This window comes from Parasteatoda tepidariorum, chromosome 4 (assembly GCF_982258835.1).
Source record: "Parasteatoda tepidariorum strain Cologne lab strain chromosome 4, Ptep-v5.0, whole genome shotgun sequence".
Lineage (NCBI taxonomy): Eukaryota > Metazoa > Arthropoda > Arachnida > Araneae > Theridiidae > Parasteatoda > Parasteatoda tepidariorum.
In genome coordinates this window covers 76,079,280-76,102,766 of record NC_141758.1, presented here as the reverse complement: position 1 = coordinate 76,102,766, position 23,487 = coordinate 76,079,280, and the positions used below count along the sequence as shown (strand labels likewise).

The window sequence follows — 23,487 nt, the reverse complement described above, 5'->3', positions numbered from 1 at the left end:
CTCATTAAATTTTGACTCATAATTAACTAAAAATATTGGGGTTGTTGCCCTGATATATATATATATATATATATATATATATATATATATATATATATATATATATATATATATATATATATATATATATATATATATATATATATATATATATATATATATATATATATATATATAGTATATATATATATATATATACCTTTCTTATCTCATTTTTAAACAAAAACTCATCAATGTATGTAACAGTACTTCACAGAAATAGAACATCAATCTCAAATACTTGCTTTCAAGATTCACGTCAGCAGTCCGTTGGAAATACTTGAAAGCACCGAAGACGTGCACAAGAGCGTCCATAGTTTTGAGGTTATTATGCATGCTCTTTATAATAAGGGACCAATAAAGGAGCTGTAGAATCAGTTGACTCAGAAGAGGAATTCAGTTAGTTCACGTGGTTCTCGTTGAATTTGGCACATGTTTTTGTGCGTTGTTTTATTTATTTAGTTCAGAAATGTAATTGAAGTTGCTTCTGTAAAGTACTCTTCAGTGAAAAAAAGCGATAGAAGTGTTACTTAAGAAAATATGTTTGTTGTATTGAGGAAATATTATTCGATCTTTCTAGTGGCAGCAATGAATTTACATAAAGCTATGGTTTAAGGGTATGAGAGTTATGAATTTTTAAAATTCAGTTTCTAATATTTGATTTCAAAACAATAAAAGTTAAATATACTAAAAAATAAACCTAATTGTATAAATCAAAATTGCAGAAATGAATTTGAGAAATTAGATGAATTGCTTTATATTCAAGATTGTATATAATTGCATAATATTAGATATGTATAAAGATTAGATTTAATCATAATTGCCTGCATCGTAGAACTTGTTATTTATACTTTATACTTATTATATTTCCATACATATATATTATAACAATATTTGTTATTCTTGGTATATATATTATAACAATACTTGATGTTCTTGCTATATATATTATAACAATTCTTCTATCTTTGGTACTTATAACTTGAAGTCGTAATTAAATAATCGCACTAACAATTTTTTATTACGATTTAAGTTCTGGTTTTAAATTTTGAGTGTTTTTAATCGGCATTATAATTTCAATCGTTACCAATGGTTAAAAATTTATTAGTGTATTATTTATGATTAGCAAAGCATTTGTAATTAATTAAAATAACTATACGTAAAACAAGTAAAATTATAAATGAATAGTATAAATAGATAAAATTAAATTGTGAAAAATTAAAATGATAATAATAAAAAGAATTTTCCTTATTAAATTTCATTTTTTAATTCTTTTAGAGATTTTTTTTTGAAGGTTTCAACTAAATTCTTCTCAGGGCAAGGATTTATTGTTTACAATCCCAATTCAAAAATGATGGTTCTTTTCTAAAAAATTTAAAAACATTCAAGAAACGAAACAAACCCCACAATCAGCATATAAGTTTGAAAATTAATGGTTTTGTTTTCACAACAATGCATCATTAAATCAAAATTCTTTCCTTAGTTTGGAAATCCCACAGTCTTGATTAAAAGAAAACAATTGCAGCTCTTAGAATATCTTCTTAACTTAAACGTAAATGTACTACCAATTTTTTTCTTCCATTTTCATTTTTGATAACATTGAAAATCTTGAGTTAAATTTTTAGCTATTATTATTTATTTTTCGTAAAAAAAAAGTTTAACCGTAAAACGAGTTTAATGTTCCTCTCGCTAGTTATTATTTTTTACTAAAATTTGAATTTGCTTTTTCTGTATAAAACAAATTCGATCTTTTAGTTTGGATCGAAACAATATTTTATTAAAAGAAAAACAATCACTAAAAATCGTCGAGCTCGTAATAGAAGCTTCCGTGTATTGTTATCAGGAAACAAAATCTAAATGACTTATGGTTGAACGAGTTAAGTATTTTTAATCGTGACAATTTTACAAGTACTTATGGAAACAGCAGTTTACTTTAGAAGCATAATATTAATGCCTTGAACCATATTAGATGTGGAATTGGCGATTTAAGGTACTAACTGCAACCAAACTCCGACGACTTACATTCGATAAACATAGGTAATTTTCAAAAGTTTATATTTGTATCTTGAACTATATTATTGTGCCACCATAAAGTTTAAATTGAACCATATTTCCCTTTAGGATCATCCATATCATCATGTTACGGTGTTCAAAAGAAATAATTTAGTTTAATTTGGCATGATAATATGGCTTAACCAGATCTGTGGAGTTGGTGGTTCAAGTTACTAATTGCAATCAACCGCCGAATTATATTTAATAAACCTGGGAATAAACCAGAAAATCAGACTTATATTCGATAATCCTAGGAAAATATGAAAATTATTAATAAGTAAATGCTAGTTTAAATTCATTCTACTTTTAATGTAAGATTAGAGTTAAGGCTAATCTATATTATGTAAAACGCTAATACGTACGTATGTATCAATAAAACCGATGATATTTCTTTTCTCGCGTTGGCAACAGTTTTCATTTTTAATTGTAGGCGTTTTTACAAATCTCTAAACTTCTTTTCGTATTTATCCACATAATTAAGAAGTTGTGTAGTCATTACATAAACACAATAACATTTGTCTTCGATTCTTACCGAATTCTAACTGTTTGCAATTTCAGATTAATATTAAAATGTACAGGTTTAGAATTTTCTACAGTGAAAAGTTTCAAAAAAGTATACAAACTTCAGTGTTCAAAAAAGTATACAAAAGCTAGATGTTAAGAACGTATCCAATGAACGAGATGAACTGCGAAAGCATTTCCGGGGGTTGGCGAGCGCTAGCGAGCAGGGGGCGAAGCCTACTAGTTTAATTAAAGTTACAACATGTGCATGTGTGTGTGCTAGTTGTTAAAAATTAAAACAGTAAATTTGTATAAAATATTTATATTGTGCAAAACCATTGCAAGAAAAGTGCTGGATCCACCCGCATACAAGCTAATTACAATTTATATAAGTTTATAATTTACAATACATAAGCTTATTATAAAAAGATTCTTATGCGAATATTCATGAAAGAGAAACCTTCATAATGTAAATAAATGATGCATTAAATTCATGTGTATATATTTTTAATTTAGGTAGGCAAACTAAGTTTGGAATTCATGAATCAAAAATTAACTTATTAATATAAATTTTTAAAAGTTTAAGAGTTTTCTTTTGTTGGTAGGTTAATGAAACAGAGTTAAAAATGTTGAAATATACTGATTAGTTATGTTTTAAATGATTGTTATGATATTCTTTAGATTAAAATGTTTTGTTTAATTAATTTTAAATATTTATCGAAATACTTTCATAACATCAAACCAGACATAACATCATAACATCTGCAAAACCAGATTTTCAACTGACAAGCGTAGGAGTCAAACTTTTCTGACAAATACTCAATTTTTCCCCATTCTCCAACTCTGAATCTAGCAAATTTTTCTCCAACTCCGACGCTAATTAATTTTCTTCTACTCTGACGATTGCCAATTTTCTCCTACTCTGACTCTTAGCCAATTTTTTCCAACTCTGAAGCAAGCTAACTTTTTCTCCTACTCCGTTGCTAGCTGACCCCAGCCAACATTTTCTCCGACCCCAGCCAACCTTTCATCCGACCCCAGCCAACCTTTTATCCGACCCCCAGCTAACCTTTTCTCCAAGCCCAGCTAACCTTTTCTCCAAGCCCAGCCAATCTTCTCTCCGGGCCCAGTCAACCTTTTCTCAGAACCCAGCCAACTTTTCTCAGAGCCCAGCCAACTTTTCTCAGAACCCAATCAACTTTTCTCAGATTCTGACTCTACCGACATGTGTTTTGCTTAGCTTGAAGCTTCAACTAATTAAAACCCTATTATGAAACCATGTGGTTCTGAATGTAAACAACAATCCGCAATTTTATTTTTTAACGAAGTACAAATTGTTTCTCTTTGTTTACCTACATACTTTTTAATGCATTACAGCCAAATAATTAATTTAATAAAACATTGCTGAGTAATTTATATTCCTAACGAGAAAATAATTCTAAAAAAGTATTTTTTCTTTATAGTTGAAGAATTTCGTTTAATCAGGAACTTTTGATTTTCATTTAATTCTATTTATCTTTTTAAATAATTGTACGCAGTAATTTTCCATTTGATGTAAATAAAAATTCTTTTAAAGATATTCTTTAAAATTGAGTTTAATTTATTTAGCCTGAATTAGGATGAATTAATGTTATTTGAATTTATGGAACTTATTTGTTTCCCGAAGAATTAAATTAAATGAAAGATTTTCTGAATTGAATAAGTTTTAAGGTAAATTAGTATTTGTTAACTTTGATGTAAAAGTTTTCAGAATTTTTTCTTTTTTGATGTATTCTTTCTTATTATTTGCCTTTGAAGGAATTGGTATTGTGCAATTTAACTATCTATTCATGATATGCTAATCAAATGAGATAAAAAAGTTTCTATTAGGAGATACTGTCACTGATTCGCTACAAAATTTTTAAGAAGTTCATTTATAATAGGATATTGCTTATTTAAGTATACCATACTTAATTTATATTTCATTTGTTGGACGGAAAAAATATGAGCAAATTATAGAGGTATAAAATAACAGCATTTTCTGCAAAATGTTTATTTTTGAAAACAGTTGCACTTGGTGTTATTCAATTTTATTTCATTTAAATTTAATCTGCTTTGTTTTGTTCAGTAATATTGCAAATATAAATTATGGGAATCAAGAAATGTCAAAATTTAAAATATGGCTAGTAGAACAATTTTTTTATATACAAAATTTATTCAATTTTTTTGACATAAAAAAGTGATTTAATTTGAAATGGAGAAAATAGCACATAAGGAAACATAATTTCTTAGTACGGAGCCGGTTATTCCCGGTTCCATATTTATTGCGTATTAAATGATTGACGATTTAAAAAATCAATAAGTGAAAAATCGAAAGATAAAAACTCAATATTTGCTACATTTTCCTTAAGAAACGAGTTACTGTTCGCAACGAAATTCAAAATTGGTTATATAGTTCATTAATAGATGGCGGCACTATGAGAACTTTAGCCTACTCCAGTAGGTGTGTGCAGAAAAACTGACACAATAAGTTTAAACCACGTGTTGTAAATGGAAATTAACGAGTAACTCTTTAGAAATATCCACCAAAATTTAGAAACTCTAATATTAGTTCGTTATTTGAAGAACGTTAATTTTATTCTAATTAAAAAAAAACTTATATTTTCATAATCAAGTCTAAGTAAAATTATTAATTTTGAATCATTTTAGAAACTATAAAATTGAATACTTTAGAATTTCATTGCAAGGCGATGGAAGTTTTGTAAATTAAATAATTTTCTCTTCAGTTTGTGAAATGTATTGAGCAAACATTAACTTTATTCAGTAGCAATCTTATAAAAATCGAAAAGCTTCCAATAAAAAAGTATATTTAATTATCCGAAATGAATGTGAAATATTTGATAATTTTAAGTAAAACACTATTGACTTGGATTAACTTAGATTAAATGTCACATAAAACTAAAAGATTAAATATTGAAACTCACCACTGAAATTGGATTCAATTTCATAGGGAATTACAGCTTTGTCCCATAATCTCTCGGGCCGTGCAGTGGCTGCGCGCTTCGTTCTGTCGAGAGGGATTAATTTCCGTCGATTCTTTCCTGAATGCCTCAGGCGTTTCTTAGACCTGAAATGTCATGAAATCAAATTACAAGTGCTCTTAAAATGAAACATTTAATTGAAAAGTTTCAAAACATATTCCTTAGAAAATAGGGTAACAATATCAAATATTGCATCGCCGATGGAAGATATTTTGGCACCAAGTCCCTAAATTGGATGAATTTAAGCTCGCCAACACCTCTGTCAAAAGCTTTGCAATTCTATTGGAATCTTTCATTGGTTCCCATTTACTCTGTTTGGTTTCAGTTTATCCTTAAATGAATGCACTTGCGATGGTAAATTGTAATTCTTAATTGCAATTCTTACTGTAATTCTTAATTAAAATTTTTATTGTGTAAAAATACTAATTAACAAAATCGACAATCAACAAATTGTTATGTTTCGTGTGAGGATTTATGTCAACAGTAATAATTCAATATTTCCTAATTTTAAAAGCTGTTTTTTCACCTATTCGGTATTTATATAAAATATTGTTGAACATTTCCAGCAAAATAAAATAATGGCGCTAAACACGCACCAACAACATAAAACTACATACTAAATACGTAGTTATTCTCATTTTTCAGTTGTTATTCAGCTTTTTCATTAAAATAGCTTTTTTGTTATTCCTGATTTTAAAGTACATTTATGATTAGTTATTTCTGAAAATAAACTCAGCCTCAATTCTTTTCCTCCACTAAGCATGCACTGGTTAAAATATCAATTTGGTGGAATTTGAGACAACTATCTCGGTGAACGAGATTCTAGACTAGTGCCAGAGTTTTCTCCAATATAAAGGTCTTTAGCATCATTTTTTTCCTAAGGGTACCATACTTTTTCTTCCTTAGCATCATACTTTTTGTGAAATCAATTTTTTAAAGATAATACTTTCATACCAAACTGTATTTTATCACTCCTCTCACATATGTATCTAGTTTCCAGAATTAACACTAGATAGCAGCACAATACAAAGTAACACTTAACTGCCTACTTGGAGATCGGTCACCGCTGTTCTCAAAAAAATGCTGTCCTGAAATGGAAATGTCGCCTATCTTTATATTGTCCTAAGTTTTTATCATACATTGATGAAAAATATAAATGGCTCCCAACCCATTAGAAAAAAACATTAAAACTGAGAACAGGTGGTGTAGTCTTTTAGAGCACTTACATATGTGATTGGCCGTGATCTCTATTCTGTAACAGGATAAAAATATGGTTTGCATTAGCAAAACAGGAAAAGTTAAATCCGCCATGGATAAAGTTTTCACATAGGCGCGATGCAGAAAATTAAGGAGAGGAATAACAGGAGAAGATTACACGATAAAAATTTTTTTGAGTTCCCTAAAAGATGGAGCCCTACTGGGTTAACAACATAACCTTCACTGACTTTTTCAAAAACCTTTCAAACAATTAATTTTTCTTTCTGTAGCTTCTATTTTGCTAGAAAATATTTTGTGATTGCATCTACCAAATAAGTTCAATAAAGCTCCACATTATTCCTTAAAAATACTCATTTTTAGGCCTGTCTTTTAATAATGCTCATAATTTTAGCCGGAAGAAATCTATGGCAAGTCCTAAAACCAGACAAAGTTTTACATAAAGATTATTAAGCAATTTCATAAAACAATTATTTACTGTTGCATGGTAGCCGATATTTTTATTTACTCTTGTCGAAGAAGACACAAAATGAAAACGCTTAAGGTTTTAACAGATTTTAATATATATGAATACAAATATAATAAAATACTAACATCTATTACTTCATGCTAGTAAGATCTCTTTGAGCATTGTGAATCTTTATTTAAATGTAGTTGAGAACTATAGGGAGCTTACCAGCCCAAGCTGTGCTCCCCAACCCCTGGCACTACTTTCGCAGTTCTCTTTAGATTGTTCCGAAATCTAAGCTCGATTTACTTTCATTTTGTTAATTTTCTTCTCATTTTGTTTCACAAGTTCTTAATATATGCAACATATGTATCCCGTGAAATACTATGATTTACACATTTCGGAACTATTACATTTCCGAGAGACGAAAAATTTATTATCACAGTATCTGTATTAGTGTACGATAGATATCTACAACTACAATACCTATAGTATCATTCATCTATTATGATAATAATTAATTAAGCACCACTTGCGTCAATGACAGTTTGGAGATTCTTCAACCGCCTCTTAAAGCAGAAAAGTACCTTATGTATGAGATCCAAAGCAAAGTTAAAAGAATTAAGAAGCAAAAAATATTATAACAAAAATATTTATGTAATGTCATTCAACTCAAGTAACAAAAAAATATACTATAAAAATTGCATTCCCATTCAAAGGAGTCGTATCCATGTTGGTTACAATCTGTAACTAATTGATCATTGATGGATTGCCAGCGAACAGGTAACTGAAGTTATGTCAGCTTAGATATCTCTATATCCATATTAGTGTTATATACAATAAGATAGATTACAGTCCGAAGTCATGTGAATTATGTTGTTTAATAATAATCCGAGAGAACAATAGGGTTTCAATTAACTGTTTAAGTAATACAGGAACCATTCCAAGAATATTAAAATGTACTGTAATGTTTTGAAAACTCCTTACTTCCAAAATACACTCGCTTTCAAGTTCAAGGATCAGAAATTAACAAGAATTTGAAAACAATTTATAACCAAATTATAAATATTTATTATTGTTGACAAAGCCACATTGTTAGATTTTATTCGATAAAAAATAAAATAAGGATTGTTATTTACTATTATTCCTTAGAAAAGTCAATAAATTATCCAAGATCCATAAAAAAAAAGAAAGCAAAAGGAAAATGAATCTTTAACCATTGTATTTTCGAATCTTTTCATTTTCTTCCAAATCAAATTAATGGAAAATAACATACTGGACATCAGTAGTCGGAAAAAAATAAAAATAAAACATAAAACAAAAGGTTTAACAAGGGATTTGAAACAGAAGATAGATTTCTACTAAGAGTCGTCATTCGATGAAACGTTCTCTGCTATTCACGGAACTAAATTTGTTACAAAAGCTTTAAAAGCAAACATTAATATCATGCATTTTCGATTGTAAAGCAAACATCATAACCATTCACTTATTTGTTTAAATAAACAATATGCAAATGAAGAGTTGGATTCTGTTTAGTTCTATCAGGTTTTAGAAATTTAAGTTGAGTAATCTGACTAAATTTTGGAAGGATCAATGCTCGGTAAGTATTGTTTATTGCAAATAATGCATTGGTAACGAAATAAATGAAAATAAAGGGAAAACATTTATTAATTTACGTTTTGTGATAAAGTTTATACAAGATTTATTAATTAGTGAAATTTTAAAAGTTCTTTTATTTGTTGATAAATATTACAACTTGAATGACAGATTTGGAAAAAATAGCTGTTGACCGCCACTTTGCGCACGTCAAAGTACTTTTACTTCAATTTTAGCTATTTATAAGAGATGTCCACGACATTGTCCAAATTCTTTATGCATTGAGTTTTAGCAATAATTTAAAAACTATATGGCAGCTATTAAATCACACAAGCCACCATAGGTATAAATTCAAAACGATTCAGCATAGAGGGCAGCAGAAATATTAAAGTTATTTTCCTGTCTGTCGTGAGATACAAAACTCATCCCAATGCTCTATTACGTGCTGTACTACTTCCTCACGCACCTCTCGAGTTATGACTTGAGTATTGTGTAATATAGACTAGGTATCGACAAAGGCGAGCTTCATTATCAATAAATTTGTATGAGAGTATACATATTTATACTGGTATGACAGCACCATATCACCGTTTGTGTTTAAAATTTCTACAGAAATTTTACAAGGGATCAAAGATGAATTAAAATTATTACTTCGTAATTGAGTTTTTTGGATAAAAATATAAAATTATTCCAAATAAATATTAATAGGATCTAAATAAATATTTACGCAAAACTATTTAACGCTAATTAAATTAGACAACTTAAAATGAATCGAAACAAATACTTAACGTATAACTAATTATTTAAAACTATTATTATTATTTAAAGGCAGCCAATTTAGATAGAGAAAAAAATATTTGATGCTTCGTAGAGATATAAATATAGAGATTATTTTGATGCAATATTTGTTTAATTTAGTGCTAATTTTATTCAGTTTGTAAAGGAAATGAAATCAAGGATGCAATATTTGTTTAATTTAGAGCTAATTTTATTCAGTTTCTAAAGGAAATGAAATTATACTAAAGTCACAGTTTCATAAATACAATTCGCGTTATTGCAAGCATCTCCCCGCTTAAATATCTGCGAATGTTACGTAATTTAGGGATGTATTTTAGTTTGAAGGATGCTTAGTTGTTACAACAGGAGAGAGAGGCGTTTGAATGAAACTGTTGAAGATTGGAATTAATGAAATCGTTGTATGCCAAATCTACAACTGCGCATAGAAACTTTCTAAATACTAAGGAAAGCTCACTCTTGTGTTATTTATGCTAATCAATTCAACCCAATTTTTGTTTTACTGTCTGAAAAGAAACATTCACACTTCTATTTTTACCTACTTTGCCACTATGTTCTTTTTTTTATTTTCGAACTTTTCTCATTTGTTTTCGTTTTACTGTCCGAATACTACATTCACACTTCTATTTTACCTACTTTGTCATTATGTTCCGTTTTTTTATTTTCGACCCTTTCTCATTTGTTTTCGTTTTACTATCTGAATACTACATTCACACTTCTATTTTACCTACTCTGTCATTATGTTCCTTTTTTTTATTTTTGACCCTTTCTCATTAGTTTTCGTTTTACTGTCTGAATAGTACATTTACACTTCTATTTTTACCTACTTTGTCACTATGTTCCTTTTTTTATTTTCGAACCTTTCTCATTTGTTTTCGTTTTACTGTCTGAATATTACATTCACACTTCTATTTCTACCTACTTAGTCACTATATTTCTTTTTCATTTTTGAACCATACTCATTTGTTCTCATACAAGTTTTATGTGTTTATGAAAAAATAAAGAATTTAAAACTTCCATCTTACTGAAGTTTAAAATTGTGAATATGGGAAAACTACACAAATTATTTGTTAAAAATGTAATTTCCAAGCTGTACCTATCTGCTTATAAATCAAATCAAATAAATTCAATAAATGCATTTAAATTCCTAACATGTATATGCTTTTAGAGTTTGACTCAAAAAAAAAATTAAATATTCAAATAAGTTAGATGAAAACAAATCAACGCCCAATTCGCGAGCTAGGAAGCAATCTGAATGGAATCGCAGGATCAGTTTCAGTCTAAAGCGAACGCAACAACCAGTTGGCGAGTCCTTTAAGTTTTTGTACATATCAGAAAATTGCTTACAGACACAATCGATTTCAAGCTTCAATTCCTTTTACCGCTTATACAATTTTACTTACTTTTTTATACACCACACATTTTATTTAATTGTATTCAAAATCAATTACTCTTTCTCTTACTTCACTAAAAATAACGTCAAAATACATTTTTACGTTTTATAGCTAAATTGAATTCCCATTATCATTGAAAAATATAAAATCAAAACACAGGGTGATTACGCTTTTAAAAATAGCACAGACATTACACTACATTAGAAACAAACCACTAAAAATAGAAATCATCTCCCATTGCTCCACAGTCACAGTATCTTTGTTATAATCTTATCTACTAGTTATCTCTAACAACAGTCCCAGAGAGAGAGAGAGAGAGAAAAAAAAACTCAATTTCCTATGGTCTGAAACAGAAAATTCGTTTGGCGAAACAAATTATCGTCTTTTTGGCGAGATTCAGGTTGACAGTAATTGTGCCTCATTACTGATACTAAAGTTCTCTGGAAAAAATACTCCGCGGTGCAAACAGGTCATTTTGGATCAAATTGACAGTTTTATTTCCCAGGAGTATAATACATCTTCAGTTCGTAATGTCTGGGGCGAAAGGCTTTATGAGATAATAACCTCTAAATTAGAGTAATTATGTGGTACCTATTTATTTATTTAAGAAAATGTCTTGATTCATTTCTTGACTATATTTTGTTATTGATTTTTTATTACACAGATCTGACATGTTTTAAATGCATTAAAAAGTATTTATAAATTTTTTTATTATTTTGTATTAATTTAGGTGAAAATGAGTGAAAAATGTTTTATTTAGCATTTTAATAATTTATGGTTATGAAATAAAGCATGAAACACATGTGTCTTTTTTTGCGTTAACACGTTGAATGCCATGGGGGTCACCGGTGACCGGCACTGAGTTAGTTCGTAGCGTGACGGGGGTCACCGGTGTCCGGCGAAGCCAAGATTATTAGAAACAGATAATTCTAGTAAATTTTTAATACTTTTAATTTTAATATATTGTTATCGTTATTAAAATAGTTTGAAGAAATTAATGCAATACATACTGAGAAAATCATTTTAGCCAGACAGGCAAGCCATGTAAAATTAGCGTGACATACAACGCGTTAATGGTAAAATCTTCTTCACAAGTTTCACTTCCAAATAATTCTAGTTTGCACTTTTTTGTAGTTATTTAGATTTAAGAGTAACAGTTTTTCAGAATTGAAATTTCTTTCATTTGCAAAATAACTTATTTATAATTTTCAGAAAATGAATGAAAAAAAATAGTTTTTAAACCACTTTTCTGGATTTTGTATTTCAGTACAAAAATAATTGCGAACAGAATAAGCAGAATTTTTTAGTAACTATTTGGTTGTGTTTTATGATTAAACAATTCCAAAATATATTTTTACTTGTAATTAGAGCATTAGAAAAAATAAATATAAAAAGGGACGCCGGTGTTCCATCTGCGTCAAACGCTATATGTTGTGTCTAGCTCCAAAATTTATTTCCACTTGGGCCAATTTTCAAGTTACACGAAAATCCCATTTATTAACGTAATGTGGTTTTATATTTTTGACACATTATTAAAAATTTAATTATGTGAAATTTTTGCTATTAATTGCAAATCAATTTTTGATAAATAAATTTGTTTGCTAAAACCTATTTGCTTTGAGTACTCACGTTTTTATTAAATTTATTTTAAGAGATTTCTTTCCTTACGTATCTGATTTTTACAACAAATAACTTTTGAGCTTCATTGAGTATAAATAAATATTAAAACATTAAAATTGAAAATCGGCAATGGGAAAAAAACATTGAATAAGAAAAAAGAATAATAATTGTAATTTAGAGTGCTCGCCTCGTAATGACGTGAACCGGGTTCGAATCCCAGCGTATGCTGGTCGGTACGAATTCTACTCTCCACTCGTGCCAACCACAGTAGTGATATAAAATATCCTCAGTGGCTGCCTGGGAATCCCTTTGCCGTCAGGAAAACCATGGAAGTTTTTCGTGGTTTTCCTCTTAATATAACGTTTCTCGAGTTTTTCAGAAACATTTCATAATTTTAATTTTTAAATTTTTATGGATGAAACTTAAACACTTGTATAATAAGTATTTTAGCAAAAATAGAATATAATTTGAATTTCTGTTTTTAATTTTAAAAATTACAAAAAAATGGGAGTACAAAATCTATCCTATTTGTTTAACAATAAAAAGCAATAGTAAATTTCCATCCCTCTACGTGGATTCGTACGCATACAGTATTTAAAAACGTAATTTTTCATTGTTATAACGCTGCGCTGTAATGGGAATAATATCTAACAAAATGTTTAAAAAACTTGAAGACTAAATCTCAGAAGAAATGAAATTCCTAATTAAAGTTTTGTAAACTAATAGTTTAAATTCTGAAGTAAGTTTCAGTGCTAGAAACAAATACTCAGGCTAACATGAGTTATCGAAAATTAAAGATATAGTATGTTTAACTGTCACAGGTAATTTAAAACATAAATAGGATTATTCTTATTTGTATTTAAGACGTTTAAATTAATTAAACTAATGTTAAAATTTTCATTGCGAAATATTAAATATAATTTTTGCTTCTTGACATTTTTTGAATACAAATTTAAAATTCTCTAACTGCATAGTAATATTCCTTAAATTTATAAAAACAATAAAATTTTTTAAAGGGGATAAGTAGGGCAACAACAATGTCTGGATGCATTAAAAATATATAAATTACATGTGCTTGTGTACTCATTTAAACTTTAGAACAGTTAAGTCTCAAATCCTTTGTCTAAACATTAAGAAAAGAAGAATATAAACAGCAAAAAAAAATATTTTATCTAGGCTTAAAAAGTAAAATAATACTGATTGATAATCAAAAGTTCATTTAAATACCAGTAAATCATGTCACATGAATAAAAAGACTGATTTTAAAATTTTTTATGCATAAATATTCATTTACTTGGTTATGCTGCCTTCAGTTCAACAGTGCTTTAAAAAACTTTTTTTTAATTTTTTTTGCTTTAAAACATATTTACTGTTTTAGCTCCTTTCATTCTTTTAACTTAAAAAAAAATTATCACATTTAAAGTTCACTTAATTTTGCGAGAAAAAATGCTTATAAATAAAACACATTGTCTTGCTAAAACGTTTTAATTACTTACTAAAATAATTAAAGCGGAAAAGTGCACAGTTTAATTTTATCAAAGCTCTAATCAGTTTCATTTTTCATCAAAAGCGCCACTGAGCTAATTAGCATATTTGGCTTGTTTAAAATATTATCAATTTTGCATTATTCTTAGAAAGTTTTCTACACCTTTTAACTTTCACCGATTAACAATACGAAAACTCCGATTGATTGGTCTAAATTTTAAAAAAAATTACCAATAACAAAGAGACAAAAAAATTTGGATATCTCGTGGTAGAAAATTACATGATGGTTTAAACAGTTTACTATATGTTGCAAGTATATAAACAAGCAACTATATAAACAAGATGGTTTAAACAGTTAAAATTAAAAACGCGTCACTATAAGATTGCTTCTAATCAAAATTGTTAACCTGCACTGTTAGAAATTTCTTGAAAAAAAATTGTGGAATAACAATTTATTTTATTGTTATTTTACCATATTCAAACGAAACAGTCAAATAACTATAAATAAGATGTTAATCAAACTGAACTGTGAGAAGAACCGTTTATTAATTGCTTTTGATATTTACCGTAAACTTAACGGTTAATCGAATGGACAGACTGCTGCCGTTTTTTTTTTTTTTTACCTTAAATTTAGATTGAAAATTTTAACCGTGTAGTTATAGCTTGATAATAATGAAAATATTAGTAAATAGTTTAATATTAATGTAAATATTAGTATCATAATCACCTCAGGTTTTTCCTGGATAACTTTTTGGCGTTCCGGTGCCTTTTCTTGGCTATTTCGGTGGCATTTTTGGCACTGGCGACCAATTTTTTGGCTAGTTGCGCCTGCTTGTCTTTTTCTTGTTGTTCGAGTTCTTTTTCATATTGTTCGTTTTCTAAACGACTAAGAGCTATATCACCTACAAAGCCATCTGAAATTTAAAAAAACAACATATGTATACTTGTATGGAAAAACAATAGTTATTTTAAAAAATAAAATAGTAATAAAAACAAATCAATAAATACAGTTTTATGAAAATAATTAAAAATAACTCATAAAATTAGTTTTATTTCGATAATTTTTGTTATACTAGCAAACTTGTTTAGTATGATTTTGATATTTTATCTATTATTTCAAGTCATGGTGTGCAAAAATTTGTAATATTTGACACTTTTTAAAAATGCTTTAATCAAATTTAAGTAGTATATATTTTGAGACGATGTATACCTGGAGCTTAAACAGCTTTACAAAATATAGCCTATTATTCATTAACGAAGCACTATATCTTTAGAAATTAAATTTTTATATTTATATTTAATTTATCATAAAGAAATTAAGAATACCAGATTTTTTTTATTCAATTTTTCTTTCAATTTGTAAATTATAGCTACAGTTAAACACAGCTTTTGTAAAACACCATTGCGTAGATTTTCAAAAGCAGTTATGGCAGAATTAATTAGTTAAGGATTTAATCCAAACCTTAACAAATAGTTTATATCCGTCTATTACATAATCGTTCGCATTAATGAGGTATTCGTTTAGTTAGCTGAACTGAATTACATAAATGTGCAGATGAAAACGTAATGAATAACCTCGAACAGAAAATAATTATTTCATTGTATTTAATAGATTTCCCACTAACAAATATCAACTATTCAAATGATAATCTGGTGAATAACATATGGAATGAGTCAATCAGTGAATAGTTTATTAATAACAATACTACTTTCAGACATATGGTATATAGTTTAAATGACTTTAAACATGACTAAGCAGTAATCAAAACATATATTTTCGAAAATTATAATTAAATAATTACAAATCTCTTTTTTTTAAATTGCTCATGTAATTTAGGTATTAAACTGCTTTATGTATTCGAAAAATAATCTCTTTTTTAGAGGAATTTATGTCAGATAAAATTCATTTTAAAAACCTTTAAAATTAAGGGCTTGCATTCGTTTGGTAAGCACAGATGCCACGAATTGTAGGGATGTTGTTTTCTTCATTTTATTAGTTTATAGCTGGTCCTGTTATTGTCAGGTGTAGTGTAGCCGCTTCTGGTATAATAAAATCTTATAATAAAATCTGCATTTAACCCCAACCTAGCCTTTAAATTGCGGCTGGTTTTGACACATATTTCATTACCAGCTAAGAGAAGTTAACCTGTATATATGTTGTACCAAATCTCAATTTCTGTTCGTAGGACGTGTATACTCGTCAGATCAAATCTCTATTGCAATGCATATGATGTGTATACACGTTGGATGAAATCTCTGTGTCAGTGCGTAGGGCATGGATTGCTCCAGCCAAATCTATATTGAAGAGCGTAGAGCGTGTAAGCACGTCGTGTAAAACAAAAAAATTCCATTGACTATCAAAACTAAATTTCAATAAAATATAATAGGAATGTAATTTGGTGGTATGTTCTTTTATATTACCAATAGAAATTCTATGTATTTTATATTGAATCTTAGACATTTAATTAGCCTTCGATATTTAATTGAGTCTTAGATATCTTTAATTATAAACTACTCATCATCTCCATTTACTTTAATTTTCTTTATCTTCAGTAAAAAGAAAAACGGGGTACTATAAATATATATATACAGTGGACAAAATAGAGGAAAAGCTTTTATACTAATCAATTTTTTCATATTTCTTAAGAAATACTATGCGAATCATTTTATAACTTAAGAAGTGCTTAAATCATGCAATTTATCATACATATATTAATGAAGCTTAAAGCTTTTAGAGGTTTGACGGTCCGACAGTAAATTACAAACGGAAAATGTTTTTGAACACCCTATGCCAAAAAATATAGCAATGGATTTTTAACTAGTGACTATTATTGTAATAATTACATGCAATAACTATACAAAATTTCGAAAGTCTAGCTTAAATATTTATGGAGATATGGACATTTTTATAAAAAAAAATATTTTGTCTTACATTTTTTTTGCTATAACTTTAAAAATATTCGATAAAATTAAAGAAAATTTTCAGAGTAATTTTTAATTTATAATAGAAATTTAATTTTCGAAATTCATTTTTCGCCATAGGATGTTTCAAAAACATTTTTTTCCGTCTTAAGACTTTAAAAGCCTTGAACTTCATTGAGAATTTGCACATCCTAAACATTTCTAAATCTATAAAGTGATTATTTAAGTATTTTTTGAGCAAGATAAAAATGTGTTGATAAAGAAGTGTTTCTATTTTATATATATATATATATATATATATATATATATATATATATATATATACACTGGTTATCATAAATTAAGGAAAAATCACAAAAATAGCGATAACTCTTTCAACAGTAAGCCAAACCGTGCAAAATTTGCATATGTTGTCCACTAAGAGTAGCTGAGTAAAATTGCAATATGCAAATTAGTGGCGCTGCACTCGGCTTACGTCATCTGCCTGGAGCATAAAAGTCCAAGTTTGAGAGAAAGCACACAAATTTTACTGTGATTGCGACATTGAAAATCTGAGATAGCCAATTCGTAATAATGACCTCTAGGCATCATTTGCCTGAAGAACTACGATGGAGAGCCATCGGGAGACTAGAGGCAGGGCAGAGTCAATCAGAAGTGGCCAGATGGCTAAATGTGAGTCCATCTGTGGTTCATAGACTTTGGAGGCAATTTCAAACCACAGATTCGGCATCTAGGAGGTTCAGTCAAGGACGGCCAACTGTTACGACCAGTGCCGATGACCGATATTTGACATTAAGTGCACGCAGGAATAGAACCGCTACTCCGACACATCTTAGATCCTCTCTTGCTGCAGCCACCGGAAGGTTGGTGTCAACGTCAACTGTGCGCAGAAGGCTCCACGAAGGTGGTCTGTATGCGAGACGACCAGCCATTTGCGTGCCGCTCACATCACGCCATAGGAGAGACCGTTTGCAGTGGGCCCGACAACATGTCCACTGGACGTCAGATCAATGGAGGCCTGTTCTCTTTACGGATGAGTCCAGGTTTAGTCTAGAAAGTGACAGTAGACGTTATTTGATATGGAGAGAACCTGGGACCCGTTATCATCCATCAAACATCCGTGAAAGAGATGCATACGGAAGAGGCAGTGTCTGTGTTTGGGGAGGCATATCCTTAGGAGGGCGCACATACCTCCATGTCTTTCCAAGGGGAACCGTGAATGCTCAGGTTTATCGAGACAACATCCTTGATGCTTATGTGCGCCCATATGCCGGGGCAATTGGTGATTGCTTCCTGTTACAGGACGATAATGCAAGACCACACAGAGCTCGCATTGTTGATGATTATCTTCAACAGGAAACAATTACTCGCATGGAGTGGCCAGCTCGATCCCCGGACTTGAATCCTATCGGGCACGTTTGGGATGCTCTAGGGAGGCGTGTATCTGCCATCAATCCGCCCCCTCAGACCCTTGCCACGCTTGCAACTGCTTTACAAGAGCAATGGCTCTCACTTCCTATTGAACTGATAGACCGCATAATTGAAAGCATCACACATCGCTGTTTGTGCTGTATTGCTTCTAGAGGCAATCATATTCCATATTAAAGGTACTTTTTCTATTGCAAACCGATACTTCCAATTTGTTTATTTTATACATGTGCTAATTTCTATACTACTATTAATGTCTGATAATTTCTTTTTATGTTGTTTAATACCTTACTATGTGTTGTATATTGTGGGTAAGTTTCATAAAATTCCATGTGTAATTTCTTGAGTTATCGCGATTTTTGTGAATTTTCCTTAATTTATGATAACCAGTGTATATATAAACACAAATTAACATGAAAAACATGAATAAAATAAAAATAAAAAACTAATTGGTAGAGAAACAAGAATGGTAAAGGCAAATAGTCGTTGTCAAGACACATCTAATTGCCATAAATAATGCGATATTTCTGAATAAAGAATAATTATCTAAGATAAAAATTATTCTTTATATGTGTCGATATCGCAAAAACCTAATGTTGTAAAAAATCATGAAATAAAAGAAAAATGTAAAAGGAAATCAAACTTACCGGCGTGAATTAAAACGCGGTTTAGGTTTAAAAGTACAATAATAAAACAGTTAACAAAAATCGCGAAGATGTAAAATATTGCTTATAGCTTGAATCGAATATAATAAATTTAAAAAAACATTTGATCGAAGAAGAAGAAAAAATGTTTAGGTAAAATATTAGTGCTGCCATCTATGAGAAACAATTAGTAAAAAGGTAATAAAATTGAAATAAAAATAAACATGTTTAACGGATTGAATAAATTAGCAGTCTTAAAAAAAAAAAAAAAAAAAAAAAAAAAAGTCATTAATAGGGAAATTAATTTAAAAGTCAGTCTGTCAGGATAGAAAGCTGTTTATAGACTCATCCTTCATTCAAAAAATCTAACATAATTTTACAGAATACACATATCCATCTTTCATAGGGTGACTTATTTAAAAATCAGAGCCTGCATACAGGAATAGAAAACCGTTTATAGGTTTTATTCTTCATTCATACAACCTTACATAATTTTAAAGTATACACGTATCACCTGCATTCATTTGGGGTGGTTCTTTACAAACCAGAGCCCATTCCACTTATACAAAAATAAAAATAATTAATTAAATAAATAAATAAATAAACTGTTTATTATACTGGACAATTAAAATTAAATTAATTTTAAGAGGCTACAAATATTAAAAAGTAACTAAAAAATATTTAACTAATCCAGTATAAAAGGTCATACATCCAAACTATTCCGTCCAGTGGCTTTAGAAATAGTTTATCATAGTTAGTTCCTACCTTGAAAAAATCAGAGCTTATTCTTAAAACAGAAAAATTAAATAAAAATTAAAAATTAATGTACCAAGTTTTTTAAGATTTTTTTAAAATAGAAATTAAGAAATGAACTAGGAAAATGGCTATTAATTAAATCGTTTTTATATATATCAGTATCTAATAAAAACTCGTTATAGTTAGAATTATTCCTGTAAAATATATGAATTTGATTGGCAATAATATTAGAAAAAACCTTATTGGCTAAGTTAGAGTTGAAATCTATGCATTTTTTAACTGGAAATTTAAATTCATTTCTTTTGTCAAAAAGTTTAAATGTAATATTTTTATCTGCATTAATATTAAGAGTCAAATCTAAAAAATTTGCTGAAGAATTACTATTATTTGTTTTATTAAGAATTAATTCATTTGGATAAATATGTTTTGCTAGAATATCGAAATCATTAAAATTAATAACTAATAGATCATCAATGAATCTGAGAAAGAGAGAATCAATTGGAAGATTAACATGTGATTTTACAAATCTATATTCTTGTAGAAAAAGAAAAATATTGCAGATGTTAGTACTGAAATTATTTCCCATGGGAATACCATTAATTTGTTGAAAAAGGTGGTCATTGAAAAGAATATAATTGTTGTTAAGGTTAATATGTACTAGAAAGTTCCAGTTATCTTCATTAATAATATCACTGAGATTAAACATGCTATGAATTTGAAGAAGGTCATCATGAATTTTATTAGTTGGAAGGGAAGTATAAAGGTTTTATATATATATATATATATATATATATATATATATATATATATATATATATATATATATATATATATATATATATATATATATATATATATATATATATATATATATATATATATATATATATATATATATATATATAGTTAGACCTCTATTTAAGGAAGTTGCTAAATCCCGATAAATTCGTTAAATAGAAAATCACCTTTTGAAATACTTAAGCAACACAAAAAAGGTTTCAAATTAATAAACACTAGACATAATTAAAATAGCAATTGATACACCTTTATTTTGTAAACTAGTATCTACCATTTATTTTATAAATCTTACCCGTAAAAGAAATCACGTATGGAAAGCAAGAATAGAGCAAAACATTATCCAGTGTTACACTATCAGGCTAAACATATATTTTCAACTAACAAAAGCTAAACTTATGTATAAAATTATAGCTGCATTTATTTGCTGTATAAAATTATAATTACTAAGTAATTTTAAACAAACATTATCACATGCTTTCTTAAGTTTAATTGCTACTGATAAAATACTTTAATTTTGTCTTAGTTTTTCGTTTGAAATGCAAACAAAAAGGGAAAGGGATTTTACTGCTTTCTCTAAAAGTTAAGTGGCTTCAAAAATCAATTCAAAGAGGTCATTTTCCCCATAAAATAAATGCTAACAAGTTTGAAATGTTCTGAAATATTTTGGGAAATAGGATCTAGAGAAAATTTCGTTGAATAGAAAATTCACTTTGCTATTTGGAAGTTATTTTACGAAGAAATTAAAAAATTGCCAAAATGTTCTTGGTTCCTCGAAAAATCCCCCCCCTATCTATCTATCTATCTATCTATCTATCTATCTATCTATCTATCTATCTATCTATCTATCTATCTATCTATCTATCTATCTATCTATCTATCTATCTATATATATATATATATATATATATATATATATATATATATATATATATATATATATATATATATATATATATATATATATATATATATATATATATATATATATATATATATTAAACAACTGCTGATATCAATTTTCAATAATTCTTTACTCTTTATAATTAGTATACTGAATTGAATTAGGATTAAATTCATCTTCTGCTTTAAATCGCTTGAAAGTTGAATATATCAATCTCATATTAAAAAAAGAAGAATTTCTTTTGCAAATAGCAATTCCAAAAACGTAAATCGTTTTACTCAAAATATTCCGATTTGGTTTGGAATTCCAAGTCGAAAAAACTTTTATTGGTTAAACAACTGCTGCCATTGATTTTTTATAATTATTTTGCTGAGAGCTTTCTTAAACGCGTTCGTATTCTTCATCCTGAACAACTGAAGCTTAAATAGCTTTTGTTTTTAACTACCAAACTGAACACTTTTTGTTTTAAATTTTTTCGCTTTAAAACAAAACCTAGACAAACATTTCTAAAACTAATTATGCAAATATGATATTCAGTTGGGAAAAGATTTCGAACACTTTCCACTTTTTTTTAACTTTATTTTATCGCAAGCTATTTAAAAAGTTCGACTGTTTCCATAGTTTTTCGTTATTTACTGGGAGTTTTAAGTCGAAGCTTTGAAGAATAAATTGAATTTCTTCGCTTGTTTACTTACGTATAATGTTTTTCAACCAATAACGACAATATCTTGCAAATTAAATCAAACGTTCAGGAAATATTAAGTTAGGCGTTAATTTATTTTGACAATGAGAACATTTCAATAAAAAATAGGACGAGGAACAAAAGGAAATATTGGATAAAAATGGAATTTACAATAAAAATGAAATTACAAATAAAATTGATAAAAAATATAAATTCGGAAAAAGAACATAGAATAAATTAGTTAAGCAGGTAAATTTTGTAAGTAAGCTGCTTGCAACTTAAATTTATTTATGAAATAAAATATTTTGTTTCAATTTCTTGCATTATTTAAAATAACTTTGTGAAAAAGATAAATTTGTGGAATATAGAAAATGTTAATTTATTTCATGGAGATAAATGATTTCGTTGGCAATGTATATAAAAACACTAAATTATATAAATAAAAAATTGTTTCATTTATTATACATGATTCTGAACTTTACTTTTATTATCAAAAATTGTAATAATGTGGATTTTTATTTAATTTTTTAAAATGTAATAATTTGTCAACAAGCATAATAATTTTAAAGAAACTAAACTATAATTTGTAAGACATTGTATTATCAATTTCAGGTTTAAATCTTACTTTTTTACTTCCCAAATGCCTTCAGAAAAAATTATGTTCCTTCGATTTTAGTTTCTTGAAATATGATTTACTCTTTGAAAAGTGAGTAATAGTGGATATTCGGTGTGTATTGTTAATTTTTTCTAAATTCTTTTATTATAAACCAATTTAGATATAGCAGATTTCACACACACACATATATATATATATATATATAATAAGTCCGTTCGAATTAAATTTATATATTAAAGAGGGTTAAGGAGTACGTTTAATTAAAACGGAAGAAAGTGAGTGGTAGTAAATAATTGGGTAATATATATATGCATAGTTGGGCCCAAAATAGATTTAGAAACAGGATGTAGCTTTTAAAAGTGTGAGAAAGTATTTCGATTTGAATAATTAATTAGTAATAAAGTAGGAGTTGTTTTATGGCAAAGAAACTAACATAAAAATATTAATAAAAGCTTTTTATGTTACATCCCCCCTCGCCGAAAAATTTTGACTAATATCCAAAATTTTTAAAATTATCCCTTTGCAAAACTTTCCCTATGATGACACAATTAAAATAAAATAATAATAATAATAAT

At 28.1% G+C, this 23,487-nt stretch overlaps 1 protein-coding gene across 3 annotated transcripts in view; it reads right to left on the bottom strand.

Annotated features, from left to right (window-relative positions):
* Positions 1-23,487, bottom strand: part of LOC107453436 (protein tolkin) — a 249,397-nt gene that overhangs the window by 132,912 nt on the left and 92,998 nt on the right. For all 3 annotated transcript variants that reach the window (XM_043049329.3, XM_087161384.1, XM_087161385.1), the window contains exons 3-4: positions 14,893-15,079; positions 5,556-5,698 (exon numbers count right to left, since the gene is read on the bottom strand). In XM_043049329.3, coding sequence (XP_042905263.1) covers positions 5,556-5,698; positions 14,893-15,079 — 330 coding nt within the window. The remainder of the gene's footprint in view (positions 1-5,555; positions 5,699-14,892; positions 15,080-23,487) is intronic.